This window comes from Epargyreus clarus, unplaced genomic scaffold (genome assembly GCF_041222505.1).
Source record: "Epargyreus clarus isolate Ecla_fem2 unplaced genomic scaffold, WU_Ecla_fem_2.2 ptg000007l, whole genome shotgun sequence".
Lineage (NCBI taxonomy): Eukaryota > Metazoa > Arthropoda > Insecta > Lepidoptera > Hesperiidae > Epargyreus > Epargyreus clarus.
This window is the reverse complement of record NW_027332215.1, coordinates 12,506,296-12,524,314: the sequence shown is the minus strand read 5'-3', so window position 1 is coordinate 12,524,314 and position 18,019 is coordinate 12,506,296. Positions and strand designations below refer to the sequence as shown.

The 18,019-nt window shown below is 31.9% G+C and overlaps 2 protein-coding genes across 3 annotated transcripts; one reads left to right on the top strand and one right to left on the bottom strand.

Annotated features, from left to right (window-relative positions):
• Positions 1–1,083: 1,083 nt before the first annotated feature.
• On the bottom strand, positions 1,084–15,050 carry RhoGAP68F (Rho GTPase activating protein at 68F). Its single transcript, XM_073074679.1, has 9 exons — positions 14,829–15,050; positions 14,634–14,747; positions 9,772–9,899; positions 9,099–9,238; positions 8,325–8,642; positions 7,348–7,595; positions 6,702–6,902; positions 6,198–6,304; positions 1,084–5,195 (listed from the first exon to the last, which is right to left on the bottom strand). The coding sequence occupies exons 1-9, from the start codon at positions 14,875–14,877 to the stop codon at positions 5,025–5,027; spliced, it is 1,476 nt and encodes a 491-aa protein (XP_072930780.1). The 5' UTR covers positions 14,878–15,050; the 3' UTR covers positions 1,084–5,024.
• Positions 15,051–15,765: 715 nt separating this feature from the next.
• On the top strand, positions 15,766–16,759 carry Cypl (peptidyl-prolyl cis-trans isomerase-like 1 Cypl). Of its 2 annotated transcripts, none has more exons than XM_073074681.1 (3): positions 15,766–16,016; positions 16,090–16,165; positions 16,248–16,759. In XM_073074681.1, coding segments are annotated over exons 1-3 (522 nt in total). In that variant the 5' UTR covers positions 15,766–16,015; the 3' UTR covers positions 16,693–16,759. The 2 variants fall into 2 exon arrangements, with proteins under 2 accessions (XP_072930782.1, XP_072930781.1); XM_073074680.1 differs by having other exon boundaries at positions 15,767–15,952.
• The last annotated feature ends 1,260 nt before the right edge of the window (positions 16,760–18,019 follow it).

Below are 18,019 nucleotides of genomic sequence, written 5' to 3'. Positions count from 1 at the left end.
ATCCATATTTACCTGACAGACCTGTGGATAAGTTGACACATGGAAAGTAAAAGGTATAGCTAGATACTTCAATTTACCACATTTTATATAAAATTAAAAAAGACGAAATTACTTTTGAATAAAGGTAAAACAGCTTAAACTGAAAATATGCCATATATAGGACTGGATAAAAAATGAAGTTTACCCAGTTAGAAACCCTTTATGCGTTTTCTATGTTTAAAAGAAGTTAATGTGCTAAAAGTTATACTTCTTTAGAATTCAAATATTAAAATGTTTAGAGAAGATTTTGTATAACTGTCTAAGCAGCCATTTATATTAAAAATGGAATGGATTGCTGTAAAGTTCAATCTAAATCTAAGATATATTTTATGAATATCAAATTTAAAAATATTTTAAAACATTTAAGACTACAAATATTTAATGTGCACTATGTATTACGTTTACATTTATTAACAAAGATGTTCGTGAATTCGACGTAGGAAACAATCGATAGGCAAAAACGTGTATTTTGATATTTTCTGTAGCTAACACTAACGCTACAATGTATCCTCGACTATGCTCTGTCTGATAGAGTCTATCAAATGACGAAAAAACCTTTTTTTTATTAAAAATACAGTTTTCAAAATAGTAAAAATAAATTATGCTTTTAAAAGGACACTGATTAATTATAAATATATTGTTATGAAGAAGATATATTAGAACATCGTTCAAAAAGGCGTGACATAAGAGGTCGCTAGATCATTAAATGCATCGTCTCCAATATAATATGTAACGTATTCCTTGGCCCTTAAAACTATCTTCAACACAAGTATGCACACACATGCATAAATATGCAAGTATATGATATATAGGTAGCTATTATCTTGATGTAATTCTTGAAGTAGATTATATTTTTAAAATAGATTTTGCTTTCTTTTTAGGACACTTTGTATCTTAACCATTATGACTATTTTATTTCGTTTTAAACGACATTTCACAGATATATATTAAGTATATTTACGTAGAAATATCCTTTGTAATTTGACAATTAAAAGCTTATAATTTAATGCTGAAAATTGAGGCAGGCCGTACCTGGAAAATTGGAATTTACATTTTAAGGACGTTTTGCTTAAGAACTATGTTGCAAATTTAAAGCCAACAGATCACAAACTTTTCTAATCTAGGCAGCAGTTTACTACTCCTTTAGCATCATAACTTGAAATCGATATTGAATTCAAGTTTGTGGTTCAACTAAATATTGTAATTTCAAATAGGGAAATGTATGTTTGTGATTTTAAACCCAACCTGGGTTTAAAATTAGATTAATAGTTCAGTTCAATAATTTCATTTAAGCTTTTGAATACATTTCCAAATTTCATATAGGTACTGTGACACATTTAGAGTGAGCTTCATATAATACTGTTGAATAAGTTATCTCAATCGGTCGAGGAATTGCCACGGATTTGTCTAAAATATAAAAACATTAGGCAAAATTAGATATATAATATAGAGATCTCTTCCCATTTGCAGTCAGGCAAAACGAAATACAAGTATCATGCTTTGTAGTCTCGTTTGACCGAATGGCCAGTGTTATTCAATTATAATGTCATTGCTAGCTCAATTTAAGTCCCCGAATCTCTTTCACCCGTACATTCCAAGATGTTATTTATCTCAACGAGTCTAAAGAAGTATAACTTAAAAATATAATCGTATTTTTTTCTAATTAATAAATCCAAACATTTAAGGATTTTTATGGCCTTACATACATAGATACATATAAATTAAATATATTTATTTCTTAAAAACTAATTTGAACTAAATAGTACATTTCGTTTGTACCAATTATAATATTTAAAAATACCATATATGTATGTTACAGTTGTTAAAGCAGTAATTAATGCAATTCTCAATACATACATATATTAGGCTATCATGAAACCAATAAGAAACTGTGAGTTAAAAAAATGATTCACATTATAATTCATTTTGCAACAAGAAAACCAGTAAGTAAAATTTACCGGTTTTAATATTTGAGTTCATCATTACTGACAGATACTACAGATACTAGTTCGTTTAGATTTCTTTGTTTAATTACATTTTAATATTTTTATATGATGGCACTGATGGCAATAATAAATGAACGCATGCTCTTCTAATAGCTTACATACAAAAAAGTATATTCGTAGGTACCAAGTATATTATATAAATGTCTAGATTTCACGAGACCCGAATTACAACAACTATAAATGTCTACACATAACATTGTTTAACAAATTAACATACACACGATCTTCTATATTTAGTTAGTGCATGGCTTTGTATAGCCAATAAAGGCGGGTATATTGAAGTACAATTGTATATTGTTAACGATTTACCGGGGCCAAGAATACATCCAGACCTATAATATAATACATTTGGTTTGTACATAAACTGTTTAGTATTTTTATTAAGCCATTATGACATTGATTAATAACGATTTATAATTATAACATTCGCCGGTATTGAACGAGTAGATAAATGATTCTATACCTAATATTTTAAATAAAGAGGTAAGATTAACATATTAAGGGCGTATAATAAAAGGAAGGGAGGGAGTTAGGTAGACAGGACTACCCTAATTAAGTGAGAATAGAACAATTGTTCTTCCAGGAGGACCTTCTATTTGTTGACTTTCAGAGACTAGACGACTTTGTCGATCTTAACAGTGCTTGGACAAATTTCCTTCTATTACTATTACCACGCCCATGGATATACGAATGATCTAAACAACATACAATATCTTTGGTTAGTACATAAACTATATATTTGAATCGCAATGAGAACTTACTTCAAGTGGCGGGGAAGTGCCTATTAGGATAATCGGGCTACCTCTTGTCACGTGGAAACCGAAAAGAGTATAATTTAATTGAAACATCCAAAACATGTAGAATCTCTTAGTGGAATGATTTAGAAAGGGAGATATTACTCCATATATAAAATTATATTTATTACCTAAGTAGTGCCGTCGCATTTAGTACCTAGTTCAATAGCGCACTACTGGATATGCGATCTTCTCACAACTTGGAAGGTGGAGGGAGTATTGGGACGAGATGACTACCGCGCTATTTCTGATTGCCTACTTGATTCTAATTCCGCGTGGGAGACACCAAAAGCGAACAACAGTATACGAGTATATGTGTAGATAATATAGATATACATTTTATACTTAATAATAAAATTCTACCCAATAAAATAATTACAATTAACACCATGATATTACGAAACCAACAACTAATCAGATCCATAAATTACAGTCCCCTATTGATTGAATCAATACCGCTGCAGAATATTTTAGATATTATTTTCTTTCAAGGACTTTTTCTTTTTTACATACATCATAACAACAAACAGTATTTAAATTTCTTATGACAGGTATGCAAACTGCTTAAGATAAACATTTTGAGACATTTCTAGGGAGCAGTGAATAAACATACAGATTATTCTTACAATACTTAAAAGACATTATTTTATTTACATAGTAGTGTATTTGCACAAGTATTAATTTTGCGTAAAAGAGCAATAATATTATAAATTAAAAAGAAAAACAATATATATTACTGATTTCACGATTGTATCCTTAAAATAAAAAAAATAAAGATCAACGGGTAGGCCAAATGGTACATCAGATGAAATCGTTATGTTGATCAGTATTATATAGCACAAACGCCTATAGGCATACAATTCTTGTGAATTTACATGTGGGGAGGATTACCAAAACCCAGACAATCTATAAAAATAGTTATTATAGGTGTATAGTGTAAAAAAACACAGATGACATATTTAAAAGGAGAATAAAGACGAAGTAGGACATTGCTTTAAAACTGATAGATAAAATTTACTGTTAACAGTAACAAGGACTGGACAGAATTATTGATATCCTCCTTACTTCCTTCATAGTTATAGAAATAATAAAATATTCTGATATATAGAACGGTGTACAATCGAATTGAATTAATGATTATATCTTGTTATTGTAGAGGTGCTATTACAATGTGAATTGTTTAGTAACAGACAAATATTAGATCTGAATTATATTAGTTATATCCTTAATTCTAGTAATATTATAATGTCCATCCATCAGCCTTTTAAGGTCCACTGCTGGACATAGGCCTCCCTTAATCGGAGTCTTTCCAACAGATCCTGTACTCTCTGAATCCCAAGGTTTCCCACTGTCTTGTTTAAAATTCATTTAGAAACTAGAATTGTGATGTTATTTCGCTAAGATAGTATCTTACGACTAGGAAGTATCCTAGTCCAAAAATTGTAGAACTGTGACGTCTCCCCTTTATGTTAACGTTCGCCCGTCCGCCTAAAACATCTTCAAAAACAGCGGTAAATAGCTTCAATAATATTCAGTTATAAGAAATCTAGATGTCTGACACCCCTTTATACTTAGTACATTATTTGATAGAAAATGTTACATTCAGTGTAATAAACAAGAAAATTCATATATTATTAGTTACAGGTTATAAGTACAACAGATGATGTTTTAGAGAATTAATATTTCCCTATACACATGGTAAATTTTGTATCTTGAATGTCATAAGTAGTAGTTACTGAACTTCAACAACACATGAGTGAAGCTAAGTAACTCTTTTATGAAGGAATAGATTTATCAAAACATTTGTATTTTAATCATAAATATAAATTTATATTAACTGCATCTATTACACTGAGCGTAATATATAAACACTTATTGTAGATGCTTAGTGTTATGCCTGTGACCTATATATAGATAGATAGAAAAGTGAAGTTCAGTGTAGAAAAGTTATTAAATTTATTTTGACACACTTGCAAGCATTTATTTTTATAAAGTGTGTCTACAGTTATCAAAGGCGTGAAAAAGTTATATTTGCTATTCCTAATAATAAAGTAATTTTTATTTGAACTAAGGTAGAAGTTCATTTGGCATACGACAAGTTATCATATTTGGCATTCAACGTCAATATGAGCACAGGGCAGACATCTAACCAATAAAGCTCCGAATCCTGACTGTTATTTCTTGTTTAGATAATGAAAATCGATTCTTGATTTTCGAGTAGGAAATCAGTGAATGCATTGACAGGAGCAATTGATTGCAGCGTCACTTGTCCATCGGTGCGCCAAGAGAGATTGGGGCCAAAAACTACCGCCAAGTTACTGCTGGTCATCTTGTTTACGCAGCTCCTGTCCTGTACCTGTAGAACATAAATACATTTTAAGCTACTTGCCGATCTTTGATTTACATATTGTTTACTAACGTTTGCTGGGAGGATGAATTTAAAGATTTAAAGATTTATTTCAAGCAATAACAGTTTTACAAATGATATTGTCGTAAACAGCGGCAATAGTATGAACTGTGTCGCCACTATTTACGCCCACCTCGGAATACAGAAATAAAATTATATAAAGAAATAAAGAATATTTAAGGTTAATTACAAAAACAATTACAAAAATACAGTCACATGCATCTTAAATCTATGTCAAAGTTCAACGCAGATGTGGTGTATGTATGTGTGTGTGTGTGTGTGTGTGTGTGTGTGTGTTTGTGGGTGTGGGTGAGTGTATGTGCGTCTCATAGTTAGTTGTTAGACATAAGTGACTCAGTCTCATCATATGTTAAGTTTTGCAAGAACTCCGACAATTTTGATTTGCATTCCCCGTACCTAAGTGGGTATAATTGTAGAATTTTGTTTACTTTGTTGTATACAACAGTTGCAATAAGTTCACTTCTGGTATTCCTTATCTGACACAATAAGTCAGATTAATAACTTTACTTATCAGTTGTTACCCAATATCCAACAAATTCATTGGCTAATAAGCCCACATAATGATGTATGTAACTTAAGAATGCTAGTCTATTCAAACTTTATATTCCTTAAAATCAATTTCCATGGTGACATCACAAATAAAATCATTAATAAAGTAATTTATATTTATTTATAGAATTAATATTAATAATAATAAATATATTTATTTATCTCTTCACAAAGCTTAGGTTCTAGGTTACAATACAAAACCTTAAGTTCTAGATTACATTAATGCTTTGTGAAAGTCTAGAGTCCGTACTAGGATAACCTGTATGACAGATCTCCAGGCCCTCGCCCTGGATAAGTGTGATTCTCCCAACAACAAACTTTATAAACATATAAATGTAAATTGGTAACATGAACGAAATATATGAAAACTTTTATACGAACCAGCCACAGGAACTGGAAGATGTATTTCAAGAGCTTGTAGTTGTCGAGCGGTAGTTTCTCTAATACGAGAATTTTGACCAGCCGAGCCTTCTGGTGGGGACTCCACGCTGCAAATAAGATAAAAGGTAAACCATTTTCGAACAATATCAATATAGGTGATATAATAGTTAATAATTATATATTGTTGATCAATTTTTGTAATTGGAATTCACTTATTCATACTTTTTTATAATATGTGAAAAGATATAGCAGAAAATGGACCACTTTCAGCTGTTAACATCTGTAATTAACCTCATTTAAGATTGGGACCTAACTTGAGATCAGTGGCTATGAGTTGCAAGCCCTGGGGACTTTGGGAATGCCTCATGTGAGTGTCTGTACCTTATGTCACCCAACAAGCCAGGACAATATGGTTAAGAGGTGGGATGGTGGCGCTTCCAAATTAGAATCACGCAAAATCTAACACCTTCAAGGTTCAAGTCTGTTATTATTTAAAGAACTTACAGCAGAATTTTGATATCTCATCATGCAACTCGAACGTCATGAGCGGTTCTTCTAAGTCCTTTAGGAATGTTTTCATGAGAACCGCTGCATTGTGCGGATCATTGCGGAAATTGATGGGTTCGCCTCTATTACAGGCTGTCTGCAGTTCCTTGATAACGGATATGTTAGCAGATCTCCGGAATATGCCTTCCGTTTCCAGTGCTGCAACCAACGATTTAATTTATAAGTAAAGTTGTGATGTATAATGATTTATCCAAAGAATTAAACTCAGAGTACAATCAGAAACTAGAAAAGAAAATAAATATTGAAATTGGGAACGACAAAAAATATTTAATAATGTTGTTGTTGTTGCTGTATCAAAACGTTAACAGAACTCAAATTTGAGAGTAAACGAACATGAAGTTCACCTGATGGTGGTTTAACTTAAAGTCAACTACACATGCGTCGTCACATCGACATCAAAACGGTGTTATCACTGTTCTTAGTAGTTCAAGAATATATTCAATTTTCAAATTTTAAAATTGAAATATATCATTAAACAATGGCTTGTCCAAACTTGTACGGAAATCGACATTTCTCGTTTGCTTTTTAGAAAATGTACCATAAATATTTTCATTTGGTATTTATTACCCTATTGTTAACTTACCTTCGGGTCTGGAGAGGAATTCGACGCACTGGCGTACGACAGGCGGAATGGAGTTAATCATGTTAGGGTTGTTCTCTTTGATGAATTGAAGGGACACTCCAAATTGCTGTGTGGGCGGAGGCGACAGGCTGCTAGCTACTGCCTCCATTGCGTCGCTATCGATTGATTCTTTTGAATCAGTTTTAAGAAACGCGCGACGTGCCGCTTCGGCCGCCCTTGGATTTTTTGATAACATCAATTTATCAAACCTGCAAAATCTTAAGTTATTATCTTATATTAAACTTAAAAAAAATAAACAAAAACGTCGCCTCTAGCGGACTTAGAGAGAGCAAGGGCGGAAGGGGCGGTCCGCTCCGGCCGCTGATCCTGGAGAACTCCAAACACAGTTGCTAAAAAAGGGTCGTGGGAACTAAACAATCCGTAAAATATGTAAAATTAACCAAAAAAAGATCACCGGAATCATGCGTATGTTTCGTAAGTATATGGCACATATGTAATTTTGTAAAATCAAATCAACTTTTTACACTGGGGGCCTCCATTCAACTTTCCGTTCCGGACCTCCGATGACCTTAGTCAGCCACCACGCATCGAATGTTTTTTCCGAACTATAAGTACGTATAAGTGAGTTCTATGGGACCAATAAAAAAAAGCAATTCAAAAAGCTATTTTGTTTTGATGTATAATGTATTTTTTTATAAATAAATTTGTACGAATGTACAAATTAAAAAAATAACAATTATACATATGTTAATTAATAATATATTTTATATAATTTTAATATATAAGTATATATAAGTACTTATACAGTGGTGGCCATATTAAAACAGTAGATTACATTAAATTTATTTAGTTAATTGGTACTGAATGGCCACTATTGTATAATTACAAAATGTTAGTGACAATATTAGTAAGCTTTTTCATTTTGAACGTCTTGAGGTTATTACAATATTTTTTTAACTCATAAAGCGGTCACTCACTCCAACACCCGTTCTGGAATGCAAAGTTTGTCCAAATTCAAGTATTGATGTAATTCGTGCAGGTAATTGACATACATCATTTTTCTACCAAACTTTACACTTATAGCAGGTCTTAACATTTGCCATACAATTCGTATAAAGTTTGTTGGATGTACAAGATATAGTGCTTTAAGATTTTTCTTATATTTCCTGTCGAAGGCCTTATATGCCTTCCATAGCCAAGAAAGTGGTGGTTTGTTTTGGCTTGTAAGTCCACAGTGGAAGTATACGACGCTGTAGTCTTGTTCTACATACTTGTCCAACGTGAACATGAAATACCTGCAACAAATATCAAATACAAAATCATTTATTAAAACGAAACATAAATATTATACATTCATATTCCAAAAAAAGTAGAAGCTATTACATTCATGTTAACAAAGATTGGGAGAAAAGAAGAAATTTAAATATTAAGGAAATTTTAAATACAGTTATTATTGCATATTACTATATGCAACATTATATCACCTTCAAAACAACGCATTAAATAAAACAACCATGTGTTGTTTCAAATGTTCTTCGTTGAAAACTATGTGATATACATATTTAACAACATAGCATTATAAGCAATAAAAGTTAAGACAAAAGCCCCTACCAACCTTATAATTCCCTAATTTATGAATAAATAGAGAGATATTAAGAGAGAAAAGAAAAGAGAGTTCTTGAGTTCTAACCATTCAAAGGTTTTCTCAGGATTATTGTGATTATTGAATTTTAAAAACAATACATAACTACCTCAGTAATGTGTCCGGGTGTAGTTCCTTACTTGGTGGCAAGCGGCAAGCAGACACCACTATGATGCGACGACCGATCTCGTCGTCACCTACCACTTCTATAACACCTGCTCTGCTCAGCTCCGTGAAGTCCTCGTCAATCTGTTAAGAAATAAATGACAAGTTGCGATGAATTAAAAGCTGAAATTTAAAATTGGACAATGTGAAGGATATTCCCACAAGTGGCAAGTGTGTGCGTGTTTGTATGTAAAAAAGTATATCACTTCTACTGCATTAAAGTTTAAAAAACTAACGTCGAACACGTCCCCCAAGCTCTCGTTAACTGCGCACAATGTGACTTCTTTGTAGCAATGGCTATTATAGGCTGCAACTATAAATTATGCAGCAAAATCGATCAACCCGAGGTGAGTGTATGAATTATAAAGTAGCTCTGGTGGGTAAAATTAGTATGATTCAACTAATAACACAGTTTGAGTTGAATATACTCGCCTATTGATTGGTAGGGTTTTAATATGTATTTAAATTTTGAAACAAAATGATAGAATGTAATCAATGTCTGCATGATTTACGTCTGAATGTCTTTAGTGTTATAACACTACAGGTATATGTATTTTTAAAATAAAATAAAAAAGCATCCTGGAATTTCTTAGTTAATAAAAATTTTGCTGGCACACCTCCGTATAAACTTCTGTAGTTGGAGCTAACACTTCTTCAAAATTTTCTTCTATGGTTCCATCACTAGCCGGACGATCAAGTAGGTCTTCAGATATAGAAATATCGAGCAATTCCGGAGGCAACGGTGCTGAAATTGTATGAACAGAGTACACTGGCACTTTTGAATCTGTGTATAACATGACATCGTGAGCTGTTCCAATGTCCTCTTTAGTACTTCTTGTCTTGTATTATATATACATACATATATATTCAAGTGTCTATATATTACAATTCAAGTCAAACCCTGTGACAGACGGACAGATAGTGGAGTATTAGTAGTAGGGTTCGTTATATAATATATAATGATTCTCTTATAGAGGATATAGTTGTGTTATAATATATGTATATTAAAACAGCAGTGTGTTAATAACAGTGATAGCCTAGTAACAGCAGTGATAGCCTAGACTTATGAAACTCGGCCTCTTGATCAAATCTCAGGCACGCCTAACCTTTGGTTTTTCAAATTTTTGTGCACATGACGAATTTATATCACTTGCTTAAAAAGGTGAAGGAAAACATCGTAAGGAAACCTGCATACCTGAGAAATCTTAATAACAAAAAAATCAAAAGGTATGCGAAGTCTATCAATTCGGACTTGGTCAGAGCGGAGGACTATGGCCTAATCTTTCTCATTCTGAGAAGAGACCCATGCCCAGCAGTGGGGCAGTAATGGGTTTTTGATGATGATGGTTACATGTATATCCTAAAGGAAGACCTTGAAATTAAATTAGGACCCTGGGCCCAATTTATTTGTTTATTTTATTGTTAGATTTCTTTTTAATGTGGGTTAATTTGCAAGGCACAGATAGTATTAAAATAAAATATAATTCCCAATGTGCTTAAATTTAACATAATTATAGAAGGTACCGTAGGGCAAGATGACATATAGATATATAGTAGGTATGTGATATTCGATAATATTAACAATGTGATTAAACATCCTGGTATTTATAAAGTGATCACATCTGTAAATCGAACAAAGAAAAACATAGTATTTCATCATTAGGTCAGAGATAAATGTTCTTAAACCGATTTTTTAAAATATTTATCTGTATTATTTTTAAATGTATTTACATGTAAAATAAATTGAATTATTTTTCAAATCTTTAAATGGTAATAATGGTTAAATGGTAATAATAACGCTTCCAAATCAGCTTGGGTCTGCACCGCGTATAACAAAAAAATGACTAAGTGCGTAGAAAATTCGCATATGCCACACGAAAAGAAAATTAAAGCGTTATTTTACATTGTTGAAATACCACTGCGTAGTCTCTTCATTCTGTCCACCGTTGCGAATATGCACCACTATTTATGAATCGCACTCAATTTAAAATTACAATGATATTTGGGCAAATACGATGCACTTGTTAAAAAATCAATACGAATGAGGAGTGTTGTCCACTATTGTACAATTTCCGTCAATTTCGCCTCATACCAATTTACATACTAGTTCCATCTATCGAAACTTTATAGTAACAGTTTAGCACGTATTACAGTATTTTCGATGTATATTTTGCACTTGACTTCATTCAAAACATTCAGTTCATCATAATTTATCCATCAAGAGATCGTTACCTTACTTATATTTGGAGCCGGTTAGCAGCTGCAAGGAATAATCGCCATGAAATCGAAAATTTTACTTAATTCAAAAATACATTTGACTTATGTACTATATGAAATTGCCTACAATTAAATACAACCTACGTTACGTTAACTTTTTTTTAATTAAAGTTCTAAATATTTATATAGCGTTAATAAAATAAAAATGAGATAAATATATTAAGTATTCGAAAATATTTAATGAAAATAATCAAAAATAAAATAAGCAAATATTTTTTACTGTTGTATACTTTTAACCACTTTCACAAACAATACCTATAACTTATTTTTATTGTTAACGATTATATATTAATATTCTAGTCACATATTAATTATGCATAATTTATTGTATCTTTAATTATTTAAAAAAAATCTTCTTATTTTATCGTAATAATGACAGATCTGATTGATGCCGATATACCTGGCATCCAAATTATTGTTAAAAAATCATCAAATTGACGTAATCCTATAACAGCGAATATAGATTTTTAAATAGTTCGTTTTAGTACTTATATATTATTATTTCGTTAATTTCGTATTTATTTATCATTTAATTTAGTCCCAAAATAATACGAATTGATTAAACGAAAGGGTACATTTCACATTGATTCTTCCTTGACTCACTTCAAGGAAGCGACCGTGATAAGATAACCGCGGAAATACATAAAATATATTGTCTTATAAGTTGCATGTGTCAGATCTCACGTAATGAATATTGTATCGATGAAAATATTTGTTGAAATAATAGAATACTTATGAATGCATTTTGTGTATGATCGCGAATTTCGGATTAAGAGAACATGTATCGTCGCAACGTGATTTGATATGTACCTACTTAAACTGTGTTTCATCTTATATTAAAGTATCGGCTCACTGATGTACCGCACGCACATCCGTCTTATACCTTATGTCTTAGCTTCCAGCAATGAGCGGGGGAGTATGCCCCGCTCGTATCATGTCGCAGTCCACGGCGTGTACACATAAGACGGCTGAACCTTCATATAACTTCACATACACTACATGGTATAGTCAAGTAGGACCTGTCTGCACTTTGTATTAACTGTCAATAGGAAATATCTAAATTTAGCAACATTTACCGGCCCCATCTAGGTGTAATCAAGGTACAACTAGATATAATTGTAGTATAATTGAGCCACAAGACATGTACGGCAATATTTACATTTGTACCATTGTACAAATTAACATTTCACAATATGTAACTGATAAATATATAAAATTCTAACAAGACTTTACAACTGCTAATATAATTAGGTAGCTGTTGCTGTACAAAAAGAATTACATAGTCATTCGTTCAAATTATTATCTCCAACAGGAAAGTTTCCAGTTAACCATTATTTTGTAATCCACATATCATGGTACAAGGAGCAGACCCAAAATGAAATGTTCCCTTTAATAGAAAGACTTTGCAGCAGTACTTTTATTTATTTATTTAATTTTCTTATACCTAGAATATGGTACAAAGGCGGACTTAATGCTATAAGCATTCTCTACCAGTCAACCTTTAGGTTAAGCAGAGATCAGCGAGGACGGCACTAGCAAAACCAAATATGTATATTACTAAAGAGTACATTCAATATACTAATAATATTGTATACATACATGTATATATAAATGGTAATAAAATAAACACATAACTTTTATAGGCAACTTGGCATAATGGCATTCAAAATAATACTATAATTAAACAATTTGATTATATTTTTAACACACTATTAATATATGTTGTAAAATTGCATTATAATAAAAAAGCGAATGGATGTCAAAATCAGACAGTTTAATTTTGCTATTCTAGTCTTAGTATGAGCATTTAAAATAAGGGTAACAGCAAAAATATATACATTACCATTAACATATCACTAAATAAGCACTTGAATCGATTGCAGCACTTGTTTTTGTCTTATTGTTGGGCATTTTTTTCTATAGTATGTTTTTTAAAGAATGTACTATTTCCTGATTGTGCTAATGAATTTTGACATGAATTAAATACCAAAGCCCAAGATTTCCTGGCTATTATAACAAATAGTGTAATATTTCAAGGTTATATGCATCAAAAAATTATGATTATAATTGTGGAAGCTATTTTCATGTATTTGTTGTAACCGAACATAAATATAGTGCAATACCACATAATTATTATTGGAAAACCTCTCTAAGCTAATATCTCATATATAAGTTTTATCATATGAGTCAGTAATCCATATATGATACAAGTGGGATATAATGGGAAGTCATTTTATATCAATTGCCACTGAAGTAAGGACTAGGTTTACATTCCATTGGTGAAGTAAATGTAAACAGTACAAACAGACACCAACATATGTATATTATTAAAGTATTGATATCATCTCATATTTTTTTCAATGAGTTGAATTATAGAGTGGTCCTTCAGAAAAGTCCCAGATTATCTGGGAGTCAAACAGATTCATCAACACAGTCTTACCAAACAATCAAAATCATATGTCATAATCTGACATCTCTACTATATATCTTTCATGGACATGTGTTAAATGGTAAATTTGTATTTTAGTGCCATCTAGTAGTGCTAGTGCAAAATGGAAGCATAAATACCTCATCCATGAAAACTCACTTAAATATGTGAACTTTAGCAGAAATAGGTCAAATGGAGTGGTATACACACCATATACCAGAGTCAACACATAACTCTATATATATAATTCTGTTATATAATATGTATACCATTTCATATAGATGCATATTTATTTTCCATTTGTTGATAAGTTAATATTCAAACTGTATATAGCAAGGATTCAATCATGAGAGTAAAACACAATCATATCCAATTTGCAATGATAGAACACCAGACAGCTAACTACATCAATTTCCTGTGCACAATGTGTGAAGATTTAAATTGAAGTATCAAAGTCAACCAATAGGGGGACCAGGAGCAATGTTATTGTTATATGCAAATATGATTTAGTTAAAATGAAGTCATTGGATTATGGAAGTCATTGGATTATTTAAAAGCTGTTATATTTTTATATACAATTAAGTTAGCACAAATAGCATTTCCATATTTGTATAGGTATAAAATTGCGAAAATATTTCAAATGTACTCATTTGTTATGAACATACTATAACAGTGTAAACAATCGACCATAGACTCCGTGGCGCATACGCAAGTTGTTAATTTCATCACCAGTACATAGCGGCAAACATGTAGGTAGGTACAAAACACACTTACCTAAACCCGAAGCTTGTATCAGCTCTGAGTCATCGAACTCTAAGCTTGGCTCGTAATCATGATACTCAGAGAGGCTTGTACTTGGATCTTCTTCTAAATAACTTCCGTGCAGAACTGCGTACGTAGCAAAACATCACAAGGATAAATAATTTCGATTCTATACTTCACTACGAAGCGCTATAAGATGGAACTTACCTTGAAAGGCTCTCACGGGACTCAGTTTTGGTTGATGATCTGACTCCATTAGTTTAACGTAGGTTTCACTATTACAGCCCTGCCCTCCTATAATCACTAGTGACACTAGCACTATATTGCATTTATCATAGACTATCAATTTGCAAAATGCAACTACGTTACGTACTCGTAGTGTTCGATAAGTTCGTACGTCACGTTAGCTGTCAGTCCTTTGATAAGGTTGTATAATACAGCGAAAATGAAATAATCATAGATAAAATAAATATGTATTTGAATCATTCAAACTTTCATCGGTGTAAGAGACATCTAAAACATAAATTATTTAGTTACCAAAGTAATTTTATACTATGTAGTGTACCTGAAAAACTTATGTACTATTTTCAGCAGTTTTTGAAAGGAGATAAAGAAAATTATAAAAATTTAGGAAATAATCGTTATTTCAAAAATGATGACCTTTCTACTAATTACTAAATTTTTTTGACTGAGAAGTGAGAAGTCACTGCTCTTGTTCATTGTTGTGTTCCCATACAATTTGTCGTGATCTTTATGAGCTATATAGGTCACTATACTCTTTGAGGCAGCCGCAGACACCTTGTGTATAAATATATTTTCTAATTACATATATATATATTATATTTACTCATTCCTCAGTAAATACTATAATAATAATTACTCTAAGATTCAACGCCAGAAATGTAAACTGTGAAAATAATATGAAAAGAAACATTTCTTTTTCTCCGCCTTTAATTTGGTTGATTGGTAAGATGTTGGTAATGTCGAAAATTTTATTGACGCTTGATTTATAATACTTCAGTGTAAATATTTAACTACTCAGGGTAATTTTCCATTTATTCGAACTTGTCTATAACTCCTTTTTTATGAGTTGGCTGGCAACATTATAAAGACAATTTTAATTTTAATATTTTATCACACTGGTAATTTTTTCTGGAATGTTCAATGTTCATGGAGGGAGAATTTTATTCAAGGCTGTAATAGATAGCGTGTAAACAATCTGTTAATAATTTAAACCTATTTGCAGTCTGTGAATCAATAAAAAACCAAATTAGACAGACTTCAAGCGATCAAGTTCAAGTAAAAGAGTTCGAAACATCAAAAAAGCCGAAGTAAATTTTCGTATTTTAATAAAATTCATTAAGGGATTGATATTATTGAAAATAAAATTGCGAAGTAGATTCTAAATTTTATTCGTGTATTTGTATTTTGCGACTTAATAATTTATTTTTTGTTGTTATTTTCGCAGTGGATATACTTGGGTATGCAAATGCCGGTATTCCGGACAAATCATGGCAACCGCCGGTAGCAGTTGTAGAAACAACGTGAGATTTATACTTTATACTGTCATTTAAAGTTTATTTAGTAATATTTTAAATGTAAGTAACATAACTCATGTTTTTACAGAATGGGCAGCATGGTTGTAGAAATGTACTGGAAGCACACCCCACTTACATGTAGAAATTTTATGGAATTAGTCAGAAGAGGTTACTATAACAACACAAAGTTTCATAGAGTGATAAGAGATTTTATGATACAGGGTGGTGATCCCACTGGTACGGGGAAAGGTGGCCAGTCCATTTATGGGGTGTATTTTGATGACGAAATAACATCAGATTTGAAACATACCGGAGCTGGGATATTATCTATGGCAAATGCTGGTCCGAACACAAATGGTTCCCAATTTTTCATTACATTAGCACCAACACAATGGCTCGATGGAAAACATACAATATTCGGAAGAGTTCAAAGTGGGATGTCTGTGGTTAAACGAATAGGTCTAATTGAATGTGATAAAGATGACTGTCCGGTTGATGACATACGAATCGAACAAGCTTATATTGCAAAATGATATGTATAATAAGTTAAGACTTATCGTTAAGAAATTTTCAATAGAAAATAAAATTTTGCAAAAATGATTGGAGCAAATTTAAATTCTGTCCATTTGTTTCCTCAAGCTAGAGCCCAAGGCCTTTTTTATTTTGTTTATGAGGGGGAATCCTTCAAAAGGTACCTAGTGCCGTGGGAGTGATGCAGGGTTATGTGGGATTCTTACTCTAGTGGCCATTCTCAGCGCTGTGTTGAGGGCTCCGGGATCTCCAAAGGAATGCAACCGGACACCTCTTCATTCAGCTTGGCGCTTGCTTCACTGTCTGGTGCATACGACAGTATGCAACCACACATACCACCGTCCTTCCCGGGGCCGATAGCTGGGCGGTTCGAGCTCCCTCTCTTGTCACCCGCAACCCCTCTTTTAGTCGCCTTTTACCGATACGTACGATACCGTACTCCTATTCTGGTCCAGAAACTTCAGGGACAAGAGCCCAAGGCCTACGAAGTACTATTTATTACAATTGTTGTCTATTACGATTTGTTGTCAGTGTTGAGTGTTGACTGACTATTGCAAATAAAAAGTCAAGAGTTAGACTTCACAAACATGGCACATTTTTATATTGTGAATAACTTTTTAATCCAGTTTATTATTCGATTGAAGTCGATACACAACATGACAATAATTAAAACAAAAATATAAGATGCTGTTTTTGGTGACATGTTAGTTATAGAATATTTTTAGAACAAAATACAATACAGTTTTTAAATACAATTTAAATACTAAACTAAAAACTATCAATCTAAATACTAAAATTTTATAATTAAAATAATAATGATTCAAATCGACCGAAGTGTAGTGTGTTATAGTATATTTTGATTCTCCGCCTGCAGCCTTAGTGTTTTATTAAGAAAACTATTAAGTATTTTCCATTTTTCCTCCATTTAGTCGCGTCAAAATAACGATAATGAATTAATGTTTTTTATATATAAATAGTAACTTTTAGGGTCATAAAAAGCGGGATTGTGAAATATCTTCATAAAATTATATCACTAAAATTCGTGTAGTTATCATTAATCCATAATCCATAGAAAACGCACATTTTGGGGTTGTAAACATTGACATAATAAACTAAACATATCATTGGTTGTAAAAGTTAATCACCCAATTTGATTGATGTCAGGGGACGTTCGCGAAATCCAAGATTGTGGAATATCTTATCCCTCTAACGCTATTTTGTTAAAAATGAACTTTATGCTCTACCCATAGGCTCTACCAGAATATTCGCCGCACAGAAAATTTGTACGAACAATTATCCAAATGATTCCTTTAAACTCAGAGTTTTTTT

Excerpts from the sequence above, each read along its gene's own strand:
- RhoGAP68F (XM_073074679.1), bottom strand. The coding sequence starts at position 14,877 with ATGGAGTCAGATCATCAACCAAAACTGAGTCCCGTGAGAGCCTTTCAA. Across the intron at positions 8,643-9,098 it reads CACCCGGACACATTACTGAG|GTATTTCATGTTCACGTTGG; the intron begins GTAGTTATGTAT and ends TATTTGTTGCAG. Across the intron at positions 5,196-6,197 it reads TCTTCCAGTTCCTGTGGCTG|GTACAGGACAGGAGCTGCGT; the intron begins GTTCGTATAAAA and ends TATGTTCTACAG.
- Cypl (XM_073074681.1), top strand. Across the intron at positions 16,166-16,247 it reads GTAGCAGTTGTAGAAACAAC|AATGGGCAGCATGGTTGTAG; the intron begins GTGAGATTTATA and ends ATGTTTTTACAG.